Source organism: Excalfactoria chinensis, chromosome Z (assembly GCF_039878825.1).
Source record: "Excalfactoria chinensis isolate bCotChi1 chromosome Z, bCotChi1.hap2, whole genome shotgun sequence".
Classification (NCBI taxonomy): Eukaryota; Metazoa; Chordata; class Aves; order Galliformes; family Phasianidae; genus Excalfactoria; species Excalfactoria chinensis.
In genome coordinates, this window is record NC_092857.1 from 16,311,481 (window position 1) to 16,330,344 (window position 18,864).

An 18,864-nucleotide genomic window follows, 5' to 3' on the forward strand; every position below is an offset into this window, starting at 1 on the left:
TTCTTGCTTCCTCACTTGTCCCAGTCATGATGCTTTCTGTGTCAGCATTGCAAAAATGTGCAACCATTTCAGTCTGAAAGATGTAAAGATTTGCATCATTGTAGGGATATGTATTTCTGAGCTTTCTTTGGTCATACCTTTAAATGCAAGTTCTTGATGTTTATGGTACTTGTGTAGAGTGCAAATAAGCTTTAAGAATCAGTGGGGAAGAGGGAAGCCAGAGACTATTTGGTCAGAGGGAAATGTGGAGATTCATTGAATAGATAATATGTAAAGTTGAGAAATCTTGAGGTTGATAATAGCTGAAGTTTGGATTACTTTTCCAGGTTTGCCCTAACCTTCCCTTGAGCTTACAGTTACTGTTTGGACTCTTTAGGGCCCACATTTGTTAGTTGTCTGACATGGATATGGGTGGTTTTGTGTAGATTTTACTGCCTTCTGCGCTACTTCTATTGTGAAGTTTTACAGAGCTTAGAATGTCATACTTGCTTTATTTACATAGATTATTAATTAACATTTTAAATTTTATATAAATTACAAATTGCTTTCTCAGATGAAGAAAAAAAGATGGTTGAAGAAGTGTTCAATAATGCAATTGACTGTCTGTCAGATGAAGACAAAAAACTTCCTCAGGTGAGTGAATAGGGGGAGCTTCTGGTCACCTGTTCTCTGCGACTTTTGAGGATGTGGGTTATGAATAATGGGCTCAGAAATAATAAATTGATCTCAATGAATTTACTGTTCATTGCATTGCCCTTTGGCTTTGTGAAATAGGTCTCTGTGACCAGACTCTTTGTTGGAATTCAATTTCTGACAAAATTGAACAAGTTTCTCTCATGCTTTGTTTTATTTTTGTTTCTTTTAGCTATGTTTTTAAATACAAACAAGGGCACATATGGACTAAAACTGTCTGAAAAGAGCTTAACCACAGGTGCAATGTGTGCTTTATCAGATATTAACTACTGAGTCTCTCAAAAAGTTTTTTATGTAGACAAATACTGATTGCAAATGTGAATTAGTGTGGCTACACAGTTGACCGTAGCCTATTGAAGAACTACTCTAGTTTTGAAAAGATTGACTGTTGGCTTTGCAGTTCTTATATTTTCAATAGAAAATAAGTTGAAGGGGTCTTTATTGTATTCTGAATCAGAATGTGTTAGACTTTATAAACTTCAGAAGGTTTTCAATACCGTTATTTTATTTCTGCAAGGTGTATTATAATTTGCTTACTAGTGTTAACATGTTTCTTCCCAGGTTGAGCATGTGCTGCCTCTTCTGAAGCGCGGAATAGGTATCCATCACGGTGGTCTGCTACCTATCTTAAAAGAAACCATAGAAATTCTTTTCTCAGAGGGCCTAATAAAGGTATGTTTTATGTCCACATTTATATTTTTCTTGTTCTGGCATACAGTTGATCATCCAGACAAACTAAGTATGTCCTAGCACAGACTGTATACTAATATATAGTGGGGATCTGTTTCTTGAGTGAAAAAGGGGAGAGAAAAGGTCATTGCAAACGCCAAACTGAAAAATGCTGAATGCTTTGAGTATTCTTCTATGCAGAATTAGGGTGTTTGTTTTTTTTAAACACAGTATAGAATCATAGAATGGCCTGGGTTGAAAAGAACCTCAAGGATCATCCAGTTTCAACCCCAATGGTACTTGCAGGATCACCAGCCACCAGACCAGGCTGCCCAGAGCCACATCCAGCCTGGCCTTGAATGCCTCCAGGGATGGGGCACAACCTCCTTGGGCGACCTGTTCCAGTGCATCAGTGTGTGGAAAAATTTCCTCCTAATATCTAACCTGAACCTGCCCTGTCTCACTTTGAGACCATTCCCCCTCATCCTGTCACTATCCACCCTCGTAAACAGCTGTTTCCCCTCCTGTTTATATACTCCCTTCAAGTACTGGAAGGCTACAATGAGGTCTCCCCACAGCCTTCTCTTCTCCAAGCTAAACAAGCTCAGTTCCCTCACCCTTTCCTCCTAGGAGAGGTGGCTTCATCCCTTAGTGCCTCTCGTCCAGACCTGCTCCAAAAGCACCACGTTTGTCTTGTGCTGGGGTCCTCAGACCTGGATGCAGTACTCCAGATGGGGCCTCACAAAAGCTGAGAAGAGGGACAATCACCTCCCTCTCCTTGCTGGCCACCCCTTTTTTAATGCAGCCCAGAGCACAGTTGGTCTTCTGGGCTGCAAGTGCACACTGCTGGCTCATGTCTAGCTTCAATTCCACCAGGACCCCCAAGTCCTTCTCTGCAGAGCTACTCTCAAGATCTCTCATCCTCCAGTCTGTATAAATACGTGGGGTTGCCCCAGCCGATGTGCAGCAACCTGCGCTTGGCCTTATTGAGCCTCATTAGGTTTTCATGGGCCCACTTTCCAGCCTGTCCAGGTCCCTCTGGATGGCTTCCCTTCCTTCTCCCGTATTGAAGGATAGTAAGTAAGCAGTTCTGAAAAAAGCTACATACGTTTAGAGGAAAGGGGTCTGTTTTGTGGATTAAAATATTGAGTTCTACAAGTGTCCTTAACCACTCTGGAATTCTGTAGGTATCCCAGTGATGTAATCAGTTGCATCTCCCTTCCCTTGAGAAATGTGTGGATTTGCATAAATAACTCCATGTTTATCTGGTTAAAAAAAAGAAATAAACTGCTTTTTATCTTCTGTTAAAAGCTTTAGCCTTTTATGTGCAGATGTCTTACGTTAGTACATAATTACATCTGTGATTTTAAGTGTTACACATTTTATTTTGAAGTATTAAAACTAGCATTTTCCAAGTCCAAAATTTTTTGTCTATTGTATGATGCATGCTTATAAAGAAGGAAGTTCAAGAGGCAGGAGTGATTTTTGAAATCCTGCAAGTGCTTCTAGATTTTAATGCATTTGTAGAACTTGTGTTTACTTTGGCACATGGTCTCATGTAGCTATTCCTTGTTTTCCTAGAAGAAATAAGCGAAGGAGGAAAGAATGTTTTTGTTGCAGTTTTTAAATATTGAATTCTTCTATATTCCTATGTTGACAGTATGTAAGAATTACAATCTGGAGTTTTTGCAATGTTTGACTACTTACATTTGCTTAAGAGTCTGTTTTTGCTTGCTTAACTTTGGTTTGTTTATCTAGGCCTTATTTGCAACAGAAACTTTTGCTATGGGAATTAATATGCCAGCCAGGACTGTGCTGTTTACGAGTGCCTCGAAATTTGATGGGAAAGATTTCCGATGGGTATGTGCAAAAGAGGTTCTATGGGAGAATGATTCAATCATGTTATATAAACTTTTTCAGAGACAAAATTTACTGTTGACATATCCACGTCAGTGTAGCATGTATCTTTTTTCAAAAATCCTTTTATTTGTTCACTATTGTTTCCTGAAGACAAGATTCCCCACAGTACAATTAAAACTATTAAATAGATACAGCAAAAGAACATCAAACACAAACTTGTGCTGAATATTGGGCTGGCCTGAGAGTTGTGCACAATTTACCCTAAAGCATGAATATGTTTTCATCCGTGTCAGAGGAATCTGAATAATACATTGGCTCAGTACTGTGTCATAATGATAACTAGGTTTTGATAGACCCAAGAGAATAGTTGACTTTCTTCAGGGAGGGTATTGATTGTTCTGTTATATCAGATTGGTTTGGGTATCCCATAGAATATGGATGAGATGGGAGAGATGTGAGAAAGAAAAAGCAGGTCTTTAAACATCTGGAACTGAATTTATTTGAATGTTTTAAACATTTAAACCAGATGTCTGATTCACATGTAAATAATAATAAGGTTGTATAAATCATCACAAAGAAGCTTTATAAGTGTTACAGTTGCTCTTTCAAAGATGGGAAAACAGAGGTAAATGGAAGTAGTGAGAATGTGTTTTGACATAACATATCTCTTTGGTCTCAGTTCGAGCTGTTCAGTTTCACACTTTTTTCAGTCTGATTGGAAGTCTTAAAAATGCAAGAATTCGCTATCTTTGTGGTATCAGACATGAGCAACTACTGCCTTTGAAATGTTACAGTACAGTTTTCTTAATCTATTGTTGAAGATATAGTAATCTCTACCATGTGTAGCAACATTCCATGGTGTGATGCATGAGTAAAATTGGTGGGTTTTTTTGCCTATTAAAACAGTGATAGGTGTCAGAAAAATTACTGTAGTTACTTATCAGTAAATGTAGCTGTAAAAATGCTGATCACGTTATCCTGTTGATACATACTACTCATAAGGATAGATTTGTCTAAGCAGCTTAGCCATCAGTTGTGATGAGTAAATAATTTGGTCTGTAAAAACTCCATGTCAAATGTAACTGTTTCACTGTTTCGTTAGTTTTTATACGTCATGAAGGTGTACTGTGTGTATAATCATAAATAGCTCTTTCTATGCTCTTGCTGTTTTTCTAATGTTTGTTATTTTTCTCATTTAGATCTCCTCAGGTGAATACATTCAAATGTCAGGTCGTGCAGGACGCCGAGGTATGGATGACAGAGGAATCGTAATTCTTATGGTGGATGAAAAAATGAGTCCAACAATTGGCAAGCAACTTTTAAAGGTAGGATAAAAGCTAACTTATTATTACTTATTACTTATTAGTATTAGTATTACTGACCTGTAAATGTTTGCTGAACTCGCAATAAAAGTACTGGTTCTGTGATGAAATAAAGGTTTGTTAGTGAACTTTTTGGTGTAGCAGACAAACCAATCTGAATCAAGAAGAAGCAGAAAAATGAGGTGCATAATTTGGCTAAAATAAAGGTTGACTGTCAGTGAGCTAAAATCAACTATGAACAAATTCACAGTGCGTTTAGGAAAATCCATGAATCAAAAGAGGTTGTTTTCTTAGTAGAATTTACTTGTGGCACGTGTTCTCACTCTTTAAGCAAGTATGTAAAGACCATAAATTTTAACTAGATTTTTGAGTTTTAATTATTTTCTAAGTGTCATTTTGTGGTATACATACTTAAAGAAGGACTTCCACCGCTGAAAAACCAAGCATCTGGAGATATAAAATGATAGAAGAAAAAACTCTTTCTATTTATTTTTTTAAATTGTTTGAAAACCATAGAACTCTTTATGAAGTATTATAAAATGTAAGTATTTTATGTAATTTCCTTACAATTTTGATACCATCTATATATTTTTTTGGATTTAAGGCAATAATAAGAAACATTTCCATTATTGAAACTACAAGCTTTTCTTTTTCCCCTTTTGAATTATGAAGAATCAAAAAGGGGGGGAAGTACTGCAGATTCCTTCCCTTATTTATATTATGTCTTGGTTATTCTCCCCTGTTTACCTAAATTTACATGTTTCATTAATTTGTCACACTGCTTCATCAGAAAGCAAAGACTGAGTTGAAATTTTCTTTGAAAAAGATTGGAAAGGACTGTAATGATTGAACTGATGGCTTTTGAAGCTTCTGTAACTCTTCAGCCGATTGCTGAAAAGGTAGTAAAAGCAATAGTTTGAAACAAGCTGTACAGTATTTAAAAATAAGTATAGATTTTCCTTTTTAAATACGAATACTTTAAGATACCTTTCATGACAAAACAGGCAAAGGATGCACGCCAGCTATGTTTCCTTCAGTATTCACATTCTGTACTCAACAGTAAGTGCACTTAGATGAGAATTTACTTAGTGATGACCAATGTTTATCTGTGGGAAGATGATGACTATGTTTTGTAGTGGTATTTTGCTGCCACATCAAATTTTATGTCTTTGTTCCAGGACAAGCTTAGATTTATATGGAGAAATTTGGGTTAAAGATCCTTATTGAGAATGATAGAACACTTATATAACAAAATTTATATAGTAGCCCTTTAACCCTTTTGTATATCTGATCCAAAGCATTTCCTGAATGCTAGAGTAAAACATCTAAGAAGTAATGTTATCTGCTGCTTAACGCTGTGATCAGTGAGGTAAGGGATTTGTGTATATACCAGCAGTAATATTGCAGCTGTGCTGTTTGGCCGTGACACTGTTCTTTGCGATGTTGTGTACAGTACTTCAAGCTTAAAATCCAAAGTTCAAATCCTAGATGGAGTTCTTATGTAGGATATTTGTAAATATTTCTTAAACTCAGTGATGTGCATTTGTCTTCTGCAATGTAAGTAGGTTTTTTGTTTATCCTTCGTGTTTGTTTGACCACTCGGTGTTTCATAAACTGATGGCTTGCTCAAACCCATAAAACTAAATGCTTACAGTACTGTTGGAGAGCTTTCTGAAGACAGTAAATTATAGTTTTACGTTTGCATAAAATTAAGTATTTCATGATAATTTTTGAGGGGGAGAAAAGGGAGTCTGGATGAAAAATTCTCAACTAGATTATGTTAGTTTAGGTGAGAAGTGAAAAGCTTCATCTTGACACTAGATGGCCTTTGAAACTGGAGCAGCATCTCGCTGGTTGACATTTGGTCATACAGGTATCTATAAGAATACATGCTAGTTGAGATCCTGAACTATGGAAACCTATTATTTCTCTAAAAGTAAAAAATCTCAAACTAATTGTGAAAATGAATAACTTGTATACTGAAAGAAAATGTACTACTTTTGGTTTTAGAGAGTTGAATTTGAGTTTATGATTGCTTTACTTCTACTTACTCCTTCACAGGGGAAACTAGATGGACTGAAAAATTGAAAGAAAACATGCATCTAACCTGATAAAATATAGTATTATGCTCTCTTAGTCATGTGTGTATGGAACATAAAATGCCTAGTGTCAAGCTACAGGAGGTATTCCACAGGCTACATCTGGCTCTTTGGCAGGGCCTTTATTGACAGAGTTGACAGTAGAAAGTGAGAAATCCTTCTGATCTTTTTGTACTTCATTTTGTTTCTTAGGTTATTTTATCAGAATAACCGAATGGATAGGACAGCAATTCTGAGAGTTTAATATTTTACTTTAAGTTCCTATTGTATGTCCGCAGTGCAGTAATGCATTGGAAAGTTCCTCAGACTTGCAAGAGCCCAAATCATTGTTCCATAATTATTGATGCAGTGTCATTAGATTGTGTTCTAGTCATCTGTTCCGTGTTGCATAGAGCTCAGTTCATTTCAGACTCCCAGTTACAAAGAAAATTCTGTTTAGTGTGAAAAACAACACTAACATAAAAATAAGTAGATTCCTGCTGATCAGGAATAAATATGAGACTGGAAGTGGTGAGGCATTGAGGAGACATTTTGATTATTAGAGCAACTTTTCTGCGGTACAAGTGATCTGATAAAATGTTGAGTTAGTGGTTTCTTCGTAAGTGAAACTACCTGTCTGCAGAACGGATTAATAGTAAGCCATTGCCACCAGCGTTGTTCTTTTTGTGTGTGTATGTGTGTGTGCATTTTAACTTTAGAAAGTGTAACAAAACAAAACGAGAAGAAAATCAGAAAATCAAGAAAAAACAGTCGTTAATGTACAGGAAATATAAAACACACAGAAGAAATTCACTTGATGTTTGACTGTGTTTTTTATATTCCTTCCTTTGGCTCATCTGGTATTGACTGATAAGGTTCTGGGCTTGCTCCTTGATTCTTGCTGTGTTTTAATGCAATCAAGTACTGGATGCAGGATCAAGTCTGGAGAGTGGTGGTCAATGGCTCCATGTCTGGATGGAGATCCGTGACAAATGATGTCTTCCGGTGTCAGTGCTGGGGCCAATACTCTTTAATATCTTCATCAGTAACATTGACAGTGGGGTTGAGTGCAGCCTTGGCAAGTTTGGATGACACCAAGCTCTGGGTGCAGCTGACACACCGGTGGGACGGGATGCCATCCAGAGAGACCTAGACAGGTTTGAACAGTGGGACCAGGTGTACCTTGTGAAGTTCAACAAATCTAAGTGCAAGGTCTTGTACCTGGTCGTATCACTACCAGTACAAGCTGGGGGGGTGAAAGGATTGAGTGCAGCCCTGCTGAAAAAGACCTGTGGGTACTGGTGGATGGGAAGCTGAGTGTGAGTCAGCAGTGTGCCGCTGCGGCCCAGAAAGCCAACCATATTCTGGGCTGCATCAAAAGCAGCATGGCCAGCAGGTCAAGGGAGGTGAACCTGCCCCTCTATTCTGCACTGGTGAGGCTTCATCTGGAGGCTGCTGGTGTCCCTGTTCACTGCAGGGGAATTGGACGAGGTTAACTTCAAATCTCCCTTCCAACTAAGAAATTGCTGTGATTTGGGTGTGTGTATATAGTGCAGCAGGCTATACACTCCAACGTGACTGTCGCTCCCGTAGTGTTCAGTCCCTTGCCAAGTACCAGTTTAATATTCCAGCTTAATTGTAGTATTGTACTTTTTCATTTGACTGTAAGCTTACTCATATGGAAAATGTTTAAAAAAAAAAAAAAGAGTATTAGCATTTCAAAAGCTTACCACAGTCTACTTTGGGAGAGAAATAGGCTGGGTTTTGGCCATTAACATTTGTTGGAAAAGCTGTTGCAAAATCTAGATAAATACATTGTCACCAGGAGCTGGAGCACCGCATAACCTTCCTTCCTTGTAATTCAGATTTGTGACATGAGAATCTCAATGAAACAAACAAGTTTTGAATAATTGGTCAAAATTTACTGTAAAAAATATGTGTTCCTTACTTTCATTTTTTGAAACCATCAGACTTCTGCTTTGTTCTTATAGAGCTTGGACTGCAGAAATTTTCCAGGCTTCAGTTCAGGAAGCCACTTAACTTCCAGCCTTAGTTTTAAAATCTGCTTAGAGTCAATGAGACTTCAGTGTGAAATTGTAGAAGCAACCGTTTAACTGTTCAAAGGGAGACAGATACTCAAAGACCATCCTATACAGCCATACAGCTTTATAGAAAAGCCAGCAGATAGAAAGAACTACTTTCTCTTTTCTTCTGACATTTACAGTCAAAATGTGGGGAGATTATGTGCATCATACGGCATATGAAATATCTAGTCACTATTGAAGTACATTTATTGCTCTTCCTGAGCCAGAAAAACTAAGCTAACAGCTATTATTTATTAATTGTGGTTGTTACTTATTCATACCAGAAGTTACTCAAACTTGTTGTTTTGTTGTTATTTTTTTTACCTCTGTGGGAAGCATTTTGCCCCCAGATGTCATATCTTTTGTAAATTTGCTTTTGTTATGGTGAACTTAATACTGTCTTATTGCAAATTTAAATACATTTTGAATGATTAAGCCAGGAGTTCTCCGCCTTCTTATTCCTAAAGCTAATAAGGTGTGATATGAGGACAAGATAAGATTTCCTTTTTTTGTTAATATTCTGTTGTAGAAATTTTCTGTGTTTGAGACCAAATTTTCTTCTAAAATAATGTTTTTAGTGAAACTGTAAATTGTCACCTTCACTGACAAGACAAAATTCTGTAGTAGTAAATCTGAAACCAGGAAGAGTTAAAGAGCAGCTTCTGAGTGCAGATACAGATACTATTTGCTGTTTTACATTTGAGTTTCTTTCTAGTACATCTGGCTTGAATGGAACAAATTTGTTTCTCAGATGTTTGGCAAGTGCAATTGTAGGGTTATCAACCCAGATCCAAAAGAATCATTGCACAGTACGATGCTTTTTTAATCACTGTTCTTTTTCCTAGTGTATTTGTATTCTGTGCAGGACAATTAATGTGCCATCATATGATCCTCTATTGAAGTGGTCAGTATTTGAAATTTTTATGTGCAGTAATTGTCTTATATAAAATTTTTAGTTCCAAAGATTTGCTTGAGAATTTAAATATTATTTTTTTAAATCAGGATACCTCAGTAGAAGTATGTAGGGTTTCTTTTTCCATTCTGTTTTTTCTGTGATCAGTTCAGAAATAGCAGTTATCAGCCTGAGGTAAAACAAAGGATGTTTCTCTCCTATAATGGTAGGAGAGAAAGTTCTGTCATTCAAAACTAATTTTATTGGTTTGGTGTAAGAAAAATAAAGATATGTTTCATGGAAGGGAAGCTGATATATGTTTATTTTTCTCTTAAGTCTTTTATTACAACTGGAGTTTTTGCAAAAGCAAAGTCCGAATGTTTCTCATTTGCAAAACCTGTGAGAAGAGGTCTCCTGCCACCCACAGTTGCAATGGTACAACTGTTTTGGGGGCAAAGCTGTGAGCCAGATTGGTAATGAGTTTGTGTATAAGATGGCTGTTTACTGTTGTCTGCTAAAAATAACTCTTCCAGAGGGTCTTCTGTGATCTGTTGCAGTCACACTAACTTAGCTCAAGATAATCCTATGATCAGTATAACTGTACATTGTTCTGTGTTTCTGAGAGCTGGTTATTCATGCAATAACTAAGCAGTTGATATGTGGAAAAAATGCATGCCGTTACTATATCACTGTTTGTGTCTTATGAATGTATCAAGCTGTCACTTTATTTAATGAAGCCTTTTTTTGTCTTGTGAATTACTAATGATGACTAATACAGACAGCTAAGTATAATTATTTCCAACTTGTAAGGAAAAAAGTCATAGTTGTTTTAAATACCAAATTGTTATTTATGAACTTCTTTTCTGTTAAAAAAAAAAGCAAACAAACAAACAAAAACTGTTCTTTGTTTCCTTTTTGGAAATTCATTCATTCAGCTTATTTATGGAAACTATGATAAATGAAATTATCAGTGGACCCAATGGCCTAAAATACGTCCTGCTATTCATCTAACTTTTCTTGTTATGAAATACTCTTTCTTGTTGCTTAAAAACACATAATTACCTCTTTCATCTTTATTAGCTCTTAATGTCCCTGTCACTAAAACAGTATTTCCTGTCTTACATTTCCTGTGACAGCTTTACACATGTTTTCCGTGACAGGTTGAAGAGCAAGAAGTTCTATGCAAAATTTGTTCCCTCTCTGTGTTGAAACAGCTTTGAAAATGTAAGCATTTTTCCCAATATAAGAGAGCAGGGAGGATAACCCTTACCAAACGTAAGTCTTGCTCAACATCACATGCCATTGGGCAGTAATGACAGCCCCACATCACTGGCTAGGTAAGGTTTCCTATTTTTAACAGGAAGGAAAATAAAAAATATTGAAAAAGCTGTGAGTGTCAATTCTAATATCCATTAATCTTCACCACTCGATTTACCTTTCTAATTGATGTGAGCAAGAAATGTGTGACTAGCGACCTCTTTGATTTGATTGTGTAAGAAGATATTCCATTTTGAAATCATTGACAGTGAAACAGGAGATAGTGTGTAGCTGCTCCAATTTTCAGTTAATTATTGACAGGATTATTTCTGTAGTGAAGTGTTCATGCCCACATTCTGATTTGATCAGCTGAAGCCTATCATTCTGTTCCGACCCAGATCTTGAAAGAGCGTTCCTTTTAAGCTGACTTAAAACTTACTAAGAAGAGGAATGTTTGCAAGAACACTAAGTGGGTTATTAATTATTGAGAACTTTAGTTCATGTATCCCAGCTGTTCTTGTTTGTCTCATTTATCCAGACTGGAGCAATAAAAATCTTTGCAGAACTGTTCCCTCTCCCCTAGTGTTTTGGTTTTTTTAGTTAGTTAGTTTTCACAAATAAATCTGTTGCTACTGTCTGTTGAAGTCTGGAGGCAGTAGACTGTTCTCTCCGATGTGAAAGAGTTGCTTGCAGAAGAAGGATAGAGTACCTGGGTGGTAGTTCTCCAGCATCTAATTTGTAGATGCAGGATGCGCTTGGAAGTGACTGTTCAGTGCAGTTCAGTGCACAGCTTATTGGTGCTTATTCTCTAATATAGAGCCTTTTCTCTGGAAATGTGGAATGGATTTTCACACAGACCAAGAGAACTTGAGGCAGATAATTGCATACGTTAGGCTGCAGAAGAGTGAATCGATCTACAGGGATATCTGTGGTAGCAAATCAGCTAAATGTCATGCATATGCTTCAAAGTATTTTAGAGAAAGTAATAATGAATAGTAAGGAAGGTGGTGGCATGGAGCTTTACCAGAGAAAGGAATTGGAAGAGGAACAAAAAACATGACAAAGAAGATGTAACTTATATTTACTTGTTTCCTTTACCTTTAGTACCAAGCAAGCTCCAGGATGGTTGAATGCTTCATTTTACATAAGCAGTTAGGAAAGGAAAGGCCACCTTTTCTTATTAAATGCATCTCGTACTTCTCCATCTCTTGTTGTTCCTTTCCACCCTGTATGTGACAAGTGTCTTTATATAACCACCAGTTGCCTCTTCATTGACCATGCCTGTGTTCTTTATTTGCCAGGAAGATCTGGTTCCCTGGTCATGTTTTGTGTGTTGTTAGCATGGAAAAATGACTGAGTTTTGCTGTTAGTTTTCCTAATGCAGCTGCATAATCCGTCTTTTGCTAATAGGTATTTGGAGCAAGGATATCCATACGATTGCTGCCTATGAAATGTGGGTCTGTTGATAGCCCAGGGTAGTCAACAAAGAGTAGTACATGCTGCAGAATTCTCTGGCGGTCAAATGCAATAAGGCTACTACAGTTCTGTTTGGTTTGGAGAAGTAACAGCTTCGGCTTTCAAAAAGTTTCTTTTGTTTGTTTTTAAATTGCTCCTTCTTCACAGTTGTACTGATTTTAAAAAGTCTTCAAAGTTAATATGCAGGAGTTGTTTGGTCTGTTTTGGGATATTTTGTGCATATATTGTAAAGAATGCACTGTTTTCTCACTTTCTGATAGTACTAGTGAGAATGTGCTGCTTCTGATTTTATTCCTGCAAGTAGCTGATAATTTTATAAGCATACAGTTAAATTACACCTTACAGCAATGCAACATAAAGAATGAAGGATGAGGTACACAGTGCAATCAAAGTGATCACAGTGACATTTTGCATGATCTCCTCAAGGCTTGCACAGCTATGACCATACCTAGCTTAGTGGGTGTAATCCAGCTGCTTTGTTTGATGCCTTCCTAGAGTCATAAATGCTGGTGTTGGAAAGAATCTGAGCCCTCCTGAGCTGGTACTGGTATAATCACTATGTCATTCTTTAGTAAATGCCATTCTGTAAATGGCACTCTCTGTTTCAGAGAATCAAGCTTTTAGGGAGTGGTGCTTTCTCTTTCCTGGAAAATCGATATATTTAGAACAATGGACAAGTGGCACATAATCCTGGTTTCAGGTCTTAAAAGAAATTGCTGTGTTGCATGTTGTTTAGCATCAGCAATAGAAGTTCTCTGATCTTCAGGTATCTATAGAAACTTGAGATTTCCTCCACATTTTGCAGCTTCATGGAATCCCAGAAGGGCTGAGGTAGGCAGGCACCTTGGTGCCCTTTTGTTCCAATCCCAAGCAGACAAACCCAGAGCAGGATGCCCTGGCCCATGTCCAGGTGGCTTTTGTGTATCTCCAGAAATAGAGTCCACAGCCTCTATGGAACAACCTATGAACTAATTTTAGAATGAGGCGTTGCTTAGGTTAAAGAAGTTGCAGATTACCTATTTTCAAGTGAACTTCATTGTGATCAGTAAGTCTCCTTATAGAGAAAAAGGTGTGTGACTAAATTTTTCCAGAATATAAAAATAATGGATTGCTCTTAATAGTTAAATGGCCATTATTTTAAAGTTAAAGCAATAGAATCCAGATAGTGATTACAAGAAATGCAAGAGATTTCATCTGACCTTTTCTTTCATCACATGGCACTGTGTATATAAATGCAGTAAAAATTACAAATATTGATATGTGCTGGGCAGAAAAAATAAAAATTGCTTAGGATTTAGTGAGGGAAGTAATATAAATTCAAGACAAGTTATGCTAACCATGAGAACAGCTCTTTGTATAAAACACTGCATCGTGATTTGTTTGATGTGCTCCTATATGCTGCAGTTAATGTATTTACTAGCTGGGCAATGTTCTTGGATCTTTTTTAGGGTTCGGCTGATCCCTTAAACAGTGCATTCCACCTGACCTACAACATGGTATTGAACTTGCTTCGAGTGGAAGAAATTAACCCCGAATACATGTTAGAGAAATCGTTCTATCAGTTTCAACATTACAGAGCTATTCCGGGAGTGGTGGAAAGTAAGTATTCTTGTATGTTATTCTCAATTATGAAACTTAGCATAAAAGCTACCTTAACAGTGATGTAGGGCATTTGAGCTTCGTTGTCCTTGTGTGAACCTGTGTAATTCTTGTTTTCCCATCAGCAGTTGCCAGTGCACTGTTTGCTGTTTTGTTACAATTTCAGGAAGAGTAATTTCCTCTCCTTCTTAAGATCTATGCTGACCTGCATTGTCAGTCTATAAAGAGGGAGTTCTCCTGAGATTTGAACAAAAATGGTTACCCCCATTGGCAACCTCTAGGACAGGAAGAGGGAAAGTAATTCAAAAACTGTTGCAGCAAGAGGGACAGAGAGGATGAGTTTTATTTCTTAGTGATATGTAGAATTTAGCTAAAATAATGGTAATTTTAAGTCTCATTGCAGCCTCAAAAAGGAACTAAGGCCTAAGGCATGCTGTATTCAGGGCAGTTATGGGGGGCGGGGGGGAAATGTTAAGTTGAAACACAAGGCAAAATTCAGAGAGGGCTGAGACTTTATTTGCACTCCATTTAGTTAACTAAAATTTGAGCCACGATCTTTTCATGAGCCAAAGTCAGTTTCCAAAGATCTCAGCCAATATTTGGGTAAGAGGCCTCTCTGAAGATTTAACCCAAAATTAATAACACAAGATAACTGCTTCCTTTGCCACCCATACGTGAGCAGCTCGTCTGTTAGACTCATAATAGATTATCAAGAGACAGAGTGCACTGTGCACAGTATATGTGCGGGACTGATAAACATGCAGAGTTTCATTTTTGTCCTGATTCCCTTTGCAGAGTTTCTTACAGTTTGCAGGTTCAGTATTTAGGGCAGTAGTAGTCAAACATAGTACATATTTCCTGAGAACCTGCTTGTTCCAATTGGCACACCTAAGTCTTCATTCTGGCATTCCAACATTACTATTTAAGTAAAGAAGTGGAGCTGAAGAACTTTTTCTGTGTGTTTCTTTTTTTCTTAGGCACCATAGTGAGCACTTAGAGTTTTTTTGATCATTTCAGTTGCCATCTAGAATACAAAGCAGAGAAATGTTTTTTAGGTCAAGGTGCAAATCGTGTCACGAGTATGAATTGCTAGCTCTTTTTATTTAGAAAAAAAAAAAAGAAAGAAAGCTTGGCACCTAAAAATAGGGAGCACTTCCCTGAATTGTATCTCAGGCCCAACTGAAGTGGGATTTTTGAGTCACTTGTGCATTCAAATAGCACATAAGAAGGTAAATAAGTAGGGGATGGCCATCTTTATAGTAAGTTCTTTGTTTATACTGACTTGTATTTCCAGTGTGAGAGAAGGAAGCACATTGCTTAAAATGGGAACTGATTTGCCTAAAAAAGATGTGAAAAAACTTGAGGGAAAAAAAAGCAGTGAATTCAGAGCAGTATGCATGTAAAGCAGAACACTGATTCTCATGAGAGAAGTCATTAGAAGATGTCTGTGTGCAAATGTTTTTTTTGTAGGAAAAGGTCAAAGAGCCCTGGTATGTGGTAAATCCCCTCTTACAAATCACTGCAGATTTCTGTGGGACTTCTCTGCAACCCTAAGTCAGAGATTCCTGGACAATTGGTGGCCCAGGCTTCTCTCTTCTCAGGCTTGTTTATAAAATCTGCTGTGGTTTGTTTGGGTTTTAAAAATAAACAAATAAACGATGTTAAGTACTATATTTAATTTACTAGAAGTAAAATTTATTGGACACACTTAGAAATTTCCAGTTTTTCAGAGCATGGATTATTGCACAGAGAAAATATGTGTTGAAAATACTGGTTTTGTAGATGTGAAAGAGAAGCATCAACTTGTGAGTTTATGGAATCGTTCATGCCCATGAGATTTTACTTTTTATTATAGAGGTGAATAAATTGGAAGAACAGTACAACAAGATAGTAATTCCCAATGAAGAAAATGTGGTCATTTACTACAAAATCCGACAGCAGCTTGCAAAACTGGGTAAAGAGATTGAAGAATATATTCACAAGCCAAAGTATTGCTTGCCCTTTCTTCAGCCAGGACGACTGGTAAAGGTAAATTGAGATTTCTTTTGTTGCTGTTGTTTGGTTTGGTTTTGTTTCAACTCTTTTCTTCCTCTGGTATTTGTAGGGCTCATCTGTCTTCTCTAGTTTACTGTCTTATAAAGTTATGTGCATCCTACTAACAGCATTTACTTTTGTTATGTGTCTTACTGTTAAACAGTCAACAATGAAAGAACAACAATTGCTGTTTTCCTGGTGAATAGTAGTCCATGACTGCTGTGGTACATAGTGAAAGTAAGGAGATACACGCTCACTATGACGTAGCTGTACAGAGGTTGTGTTACAATATCTTTTAATATTTTCAGGTGAAAAATGAAGATGATGACTTTGGATGGGGAGTGGTTGTTAATTTCTCGAAGAAATCCAATGTTAAGGTAAAAACGCGTGTTCTTTCAATTAGAGAAGTACCTATCTTACTGCTTTAACCTTCTGAACATAAGACAGATCTTCAGTTTTCTTTATGGTTTTCAAAGACGAAAACATTACCCTGGCACCTCAAATGTAGAAAAAGTTCAGACCTCACCAAAGTGAATGTCTAAGGAAAAAAATTATGGCAGTTAGGGCAAAGGCTCAGTATGATGTGCATTTTAGAGTACTTAATGTATTTATTGAGGAGATGCTCGTTTATCTGCAATAAGTAACTCTTGACAATGCAAAATTTCAAGATACTTAGTTTCTTTCTGTCTCCAGCATTGGTATCCTATGTGCTGTGTCACTTAATCTCAGCAAATTGTTGTAAGCTGTGTGAGTTGAGAGCACAGGAGGGAGGCTGACATCCAGCACTGTGTAGAAGGTTGAGTTAAAATCTGTAACTGTATCTTCAGTTCTAAGGTAGGAGCTGAGATGTGAGACTGTTTATACCCTGATTTATTGCTGCTGGTTAAGGATTGGAAAGTTAAAATACAAACTAAGCAGAAGAATAGAAATGGATTTGGGGAAATGTACAAGAAAATGCGGAATGCAGTAATGAAATTGAAGCCAGATTTGTTTTTTCCTTCCCCAAGTCCTTTTTTATAGTTGGTCTCTGCGTAACCCCAGAAAGCATATTTTGTTTTCCCTTTTAGAATTGTTTTGATGGGCTGCTCTACTGACCAAACTGAAAACTAAGTTTAAAGTATATTTTTATGTGGTAGTGACTTTGCTGTAATTCTGGCAGTAGGGCTTTGGCATTAATTACTAGTGCTAAACATGAAGTCGGGCTCCAGTGGTGCCTCTATTTTGTGGCACATTTTGTTGCATTTCTAATATATATGTCCATTAAAGAGGAAATGAGAAAAATATGTGCATGCAGAACTTGTTAGAAGAGATTTTGTTTTGTATTTCCATCTTTCTTTTGAAAGTCTTAATTTCTCTTGTTCAAGTTGGAAAAATGGGCTGTTTCTGCTGTTGCTTCAACTGCGCTTCTGGGCTGCTTTTTTCATAGAACCACATGAGCAGTAAAACAGATTTCCCTGACTGCAGCCTTTTATGTAAAATTACCAACTTCTGTGTCACTGGAGGCGTTTCTACCACTTACATATTTTGCGTTCCCTGTCTGGTCTGTGTTGCTGTTGTGCAAAGTCATTAGATTTGAATGTTAGCTTTGAAATTACAGTGTCTTCTGAAGGTGAGGACTCTGTCTCCAGCTCTGTAGTTTAGTTTAGTCAAGTCACTCTAGCAGCTGGCTTGAATTTTTCCTTCTGGACTGTATGGAAAGAATGACAATAGGTGCAGAAAATTATGGAATAGCCTTGAAGTTATGTAAATTTAAAATCAGTATGGAAATAATGGTTTCTATGAGCAGAGACATAATAAACCCGCACTTGCAGAAGCTGATAGTTTCTTATTTTCACGTCTCTCTTGGCACCTGTTCTAGGATACAAATGCATACCCCCACTACTCTTTAATACCATATTTTACTTAAAGAATATTGTAAGTGTGTACTGTTCCGTGTCTTCAGACTTTCATCTGTCTTTAAGCCATTATGCTTCTTTGATTTGCTTTCACAAATAATGTTGAATTCAATGTGTGTTGCTATTTTTTCTTTATAGTTGTAGTTGTTGCATCATAGTTTCTAATGTATCTTTTTCTAGTGAGGAATAAATATAACTAAGGGTTACAGTATGTCTATCATTAATCATTACCAGTTATGGTCAGAGTTAATTACATTTTGTTGTTTTTTTCTAGCATCATTTCAAGATGCAGCATTCCACAGAACTGCAAATGACACTTTATTCTGAACTGCACTGTATACAGAAACAAAGTATTTGCTTAAGAATTTATAATAAGATCATTTCCAGTATGTTGTGTCAGCAGCGTGCTTGTTTTGTTGTTACCCTTGATACAGTCCATATTGTCTTCTGGTGCTTAATTGTAGACATCAATTTTTATCTCTGTTAGCTGTTATTGAAATTTGAGGTGGAATAATTTAATACTTCTTGCATAGATTTTGTAATTCTTTTATGTATATTCAGTTTCTGTACTTGTCTGTGGATGTTTATGTGTAATGCTTGTAATGTTTGGAGTATAATTGGTGGAGACTGTAAAGTTTAGAATATATGTGGTGTAATATTTAGAGCTCTCTGTTGCAGTCACTGAATTTTCTGGAAATCTCATCTTAGTAAACCAGGAATGTGACTTTGTTATTCGTGACATTTTTATTGATTCAGAGATGAAGCCTGCTGTCTAATCTTGCTTTGTTTCCAGGCAGATGATGTAATAGATGTTTAAGGGCAAGTCCCTGGGATGCATCACATCATGCAGTGTGAAAGGGGGCATTCCAGTTTGGTATGACAGGGATTTCTGTGGCTAACAAGTTATTACAACATGTACTAGTTTTATTTTCACTCTTACATATAAAAATGTGGGAATTCATTTTCAAGTTTTTAGTCCCCAAGATATTGTGGGTATAGAAAAGG

General features: G+C 36.9%; 1 protein-coding gene across 2 annotated transcripts in view; it reads left to right on the forward strand.

Moving 5' to 3' along the window:
* Positions 1 to 18,864, forward strand: part of MTREX (Mtr4 exosome RNA helicase) — a 43,097-nt gene that overhangs the window by 13,498 nt on the left and 10,735 nt on the right. For both annotated transcript variants that reach the window (XM_072359927.1, XM_072359926.1), the window contains exons 12-18: positions 554 to 633; positions 1,255 to 1,365; positions 3,121 to 3,222; positions 4,422 to 4,547; positions 13,780 to 13,930; positions 15,786 to 15,958; positions 16,273 to 16,341. In XM_072359927.1, the coding sequence (XP_072216028.1) occupies positions 554 to 633; positions 1,255 to 1,365; positions 3,121 to 3,222; positions 4,422 to 4,547; positions 13,780 to 13,930; positions 15,786 to 15,958; positions 16,273 to 16,341 (812 nt within the window). The remainder of the gene's footprint in view (positions 1 to 553; positions 634 to 1,254; positions 1,366 to 3,120; positions 3,223 to 4,421; positions 4,548 to 13,779; positions 13,931 to 15,785; positions 15,959 to 16,272; positions 16,342 to 18,864) is intronic.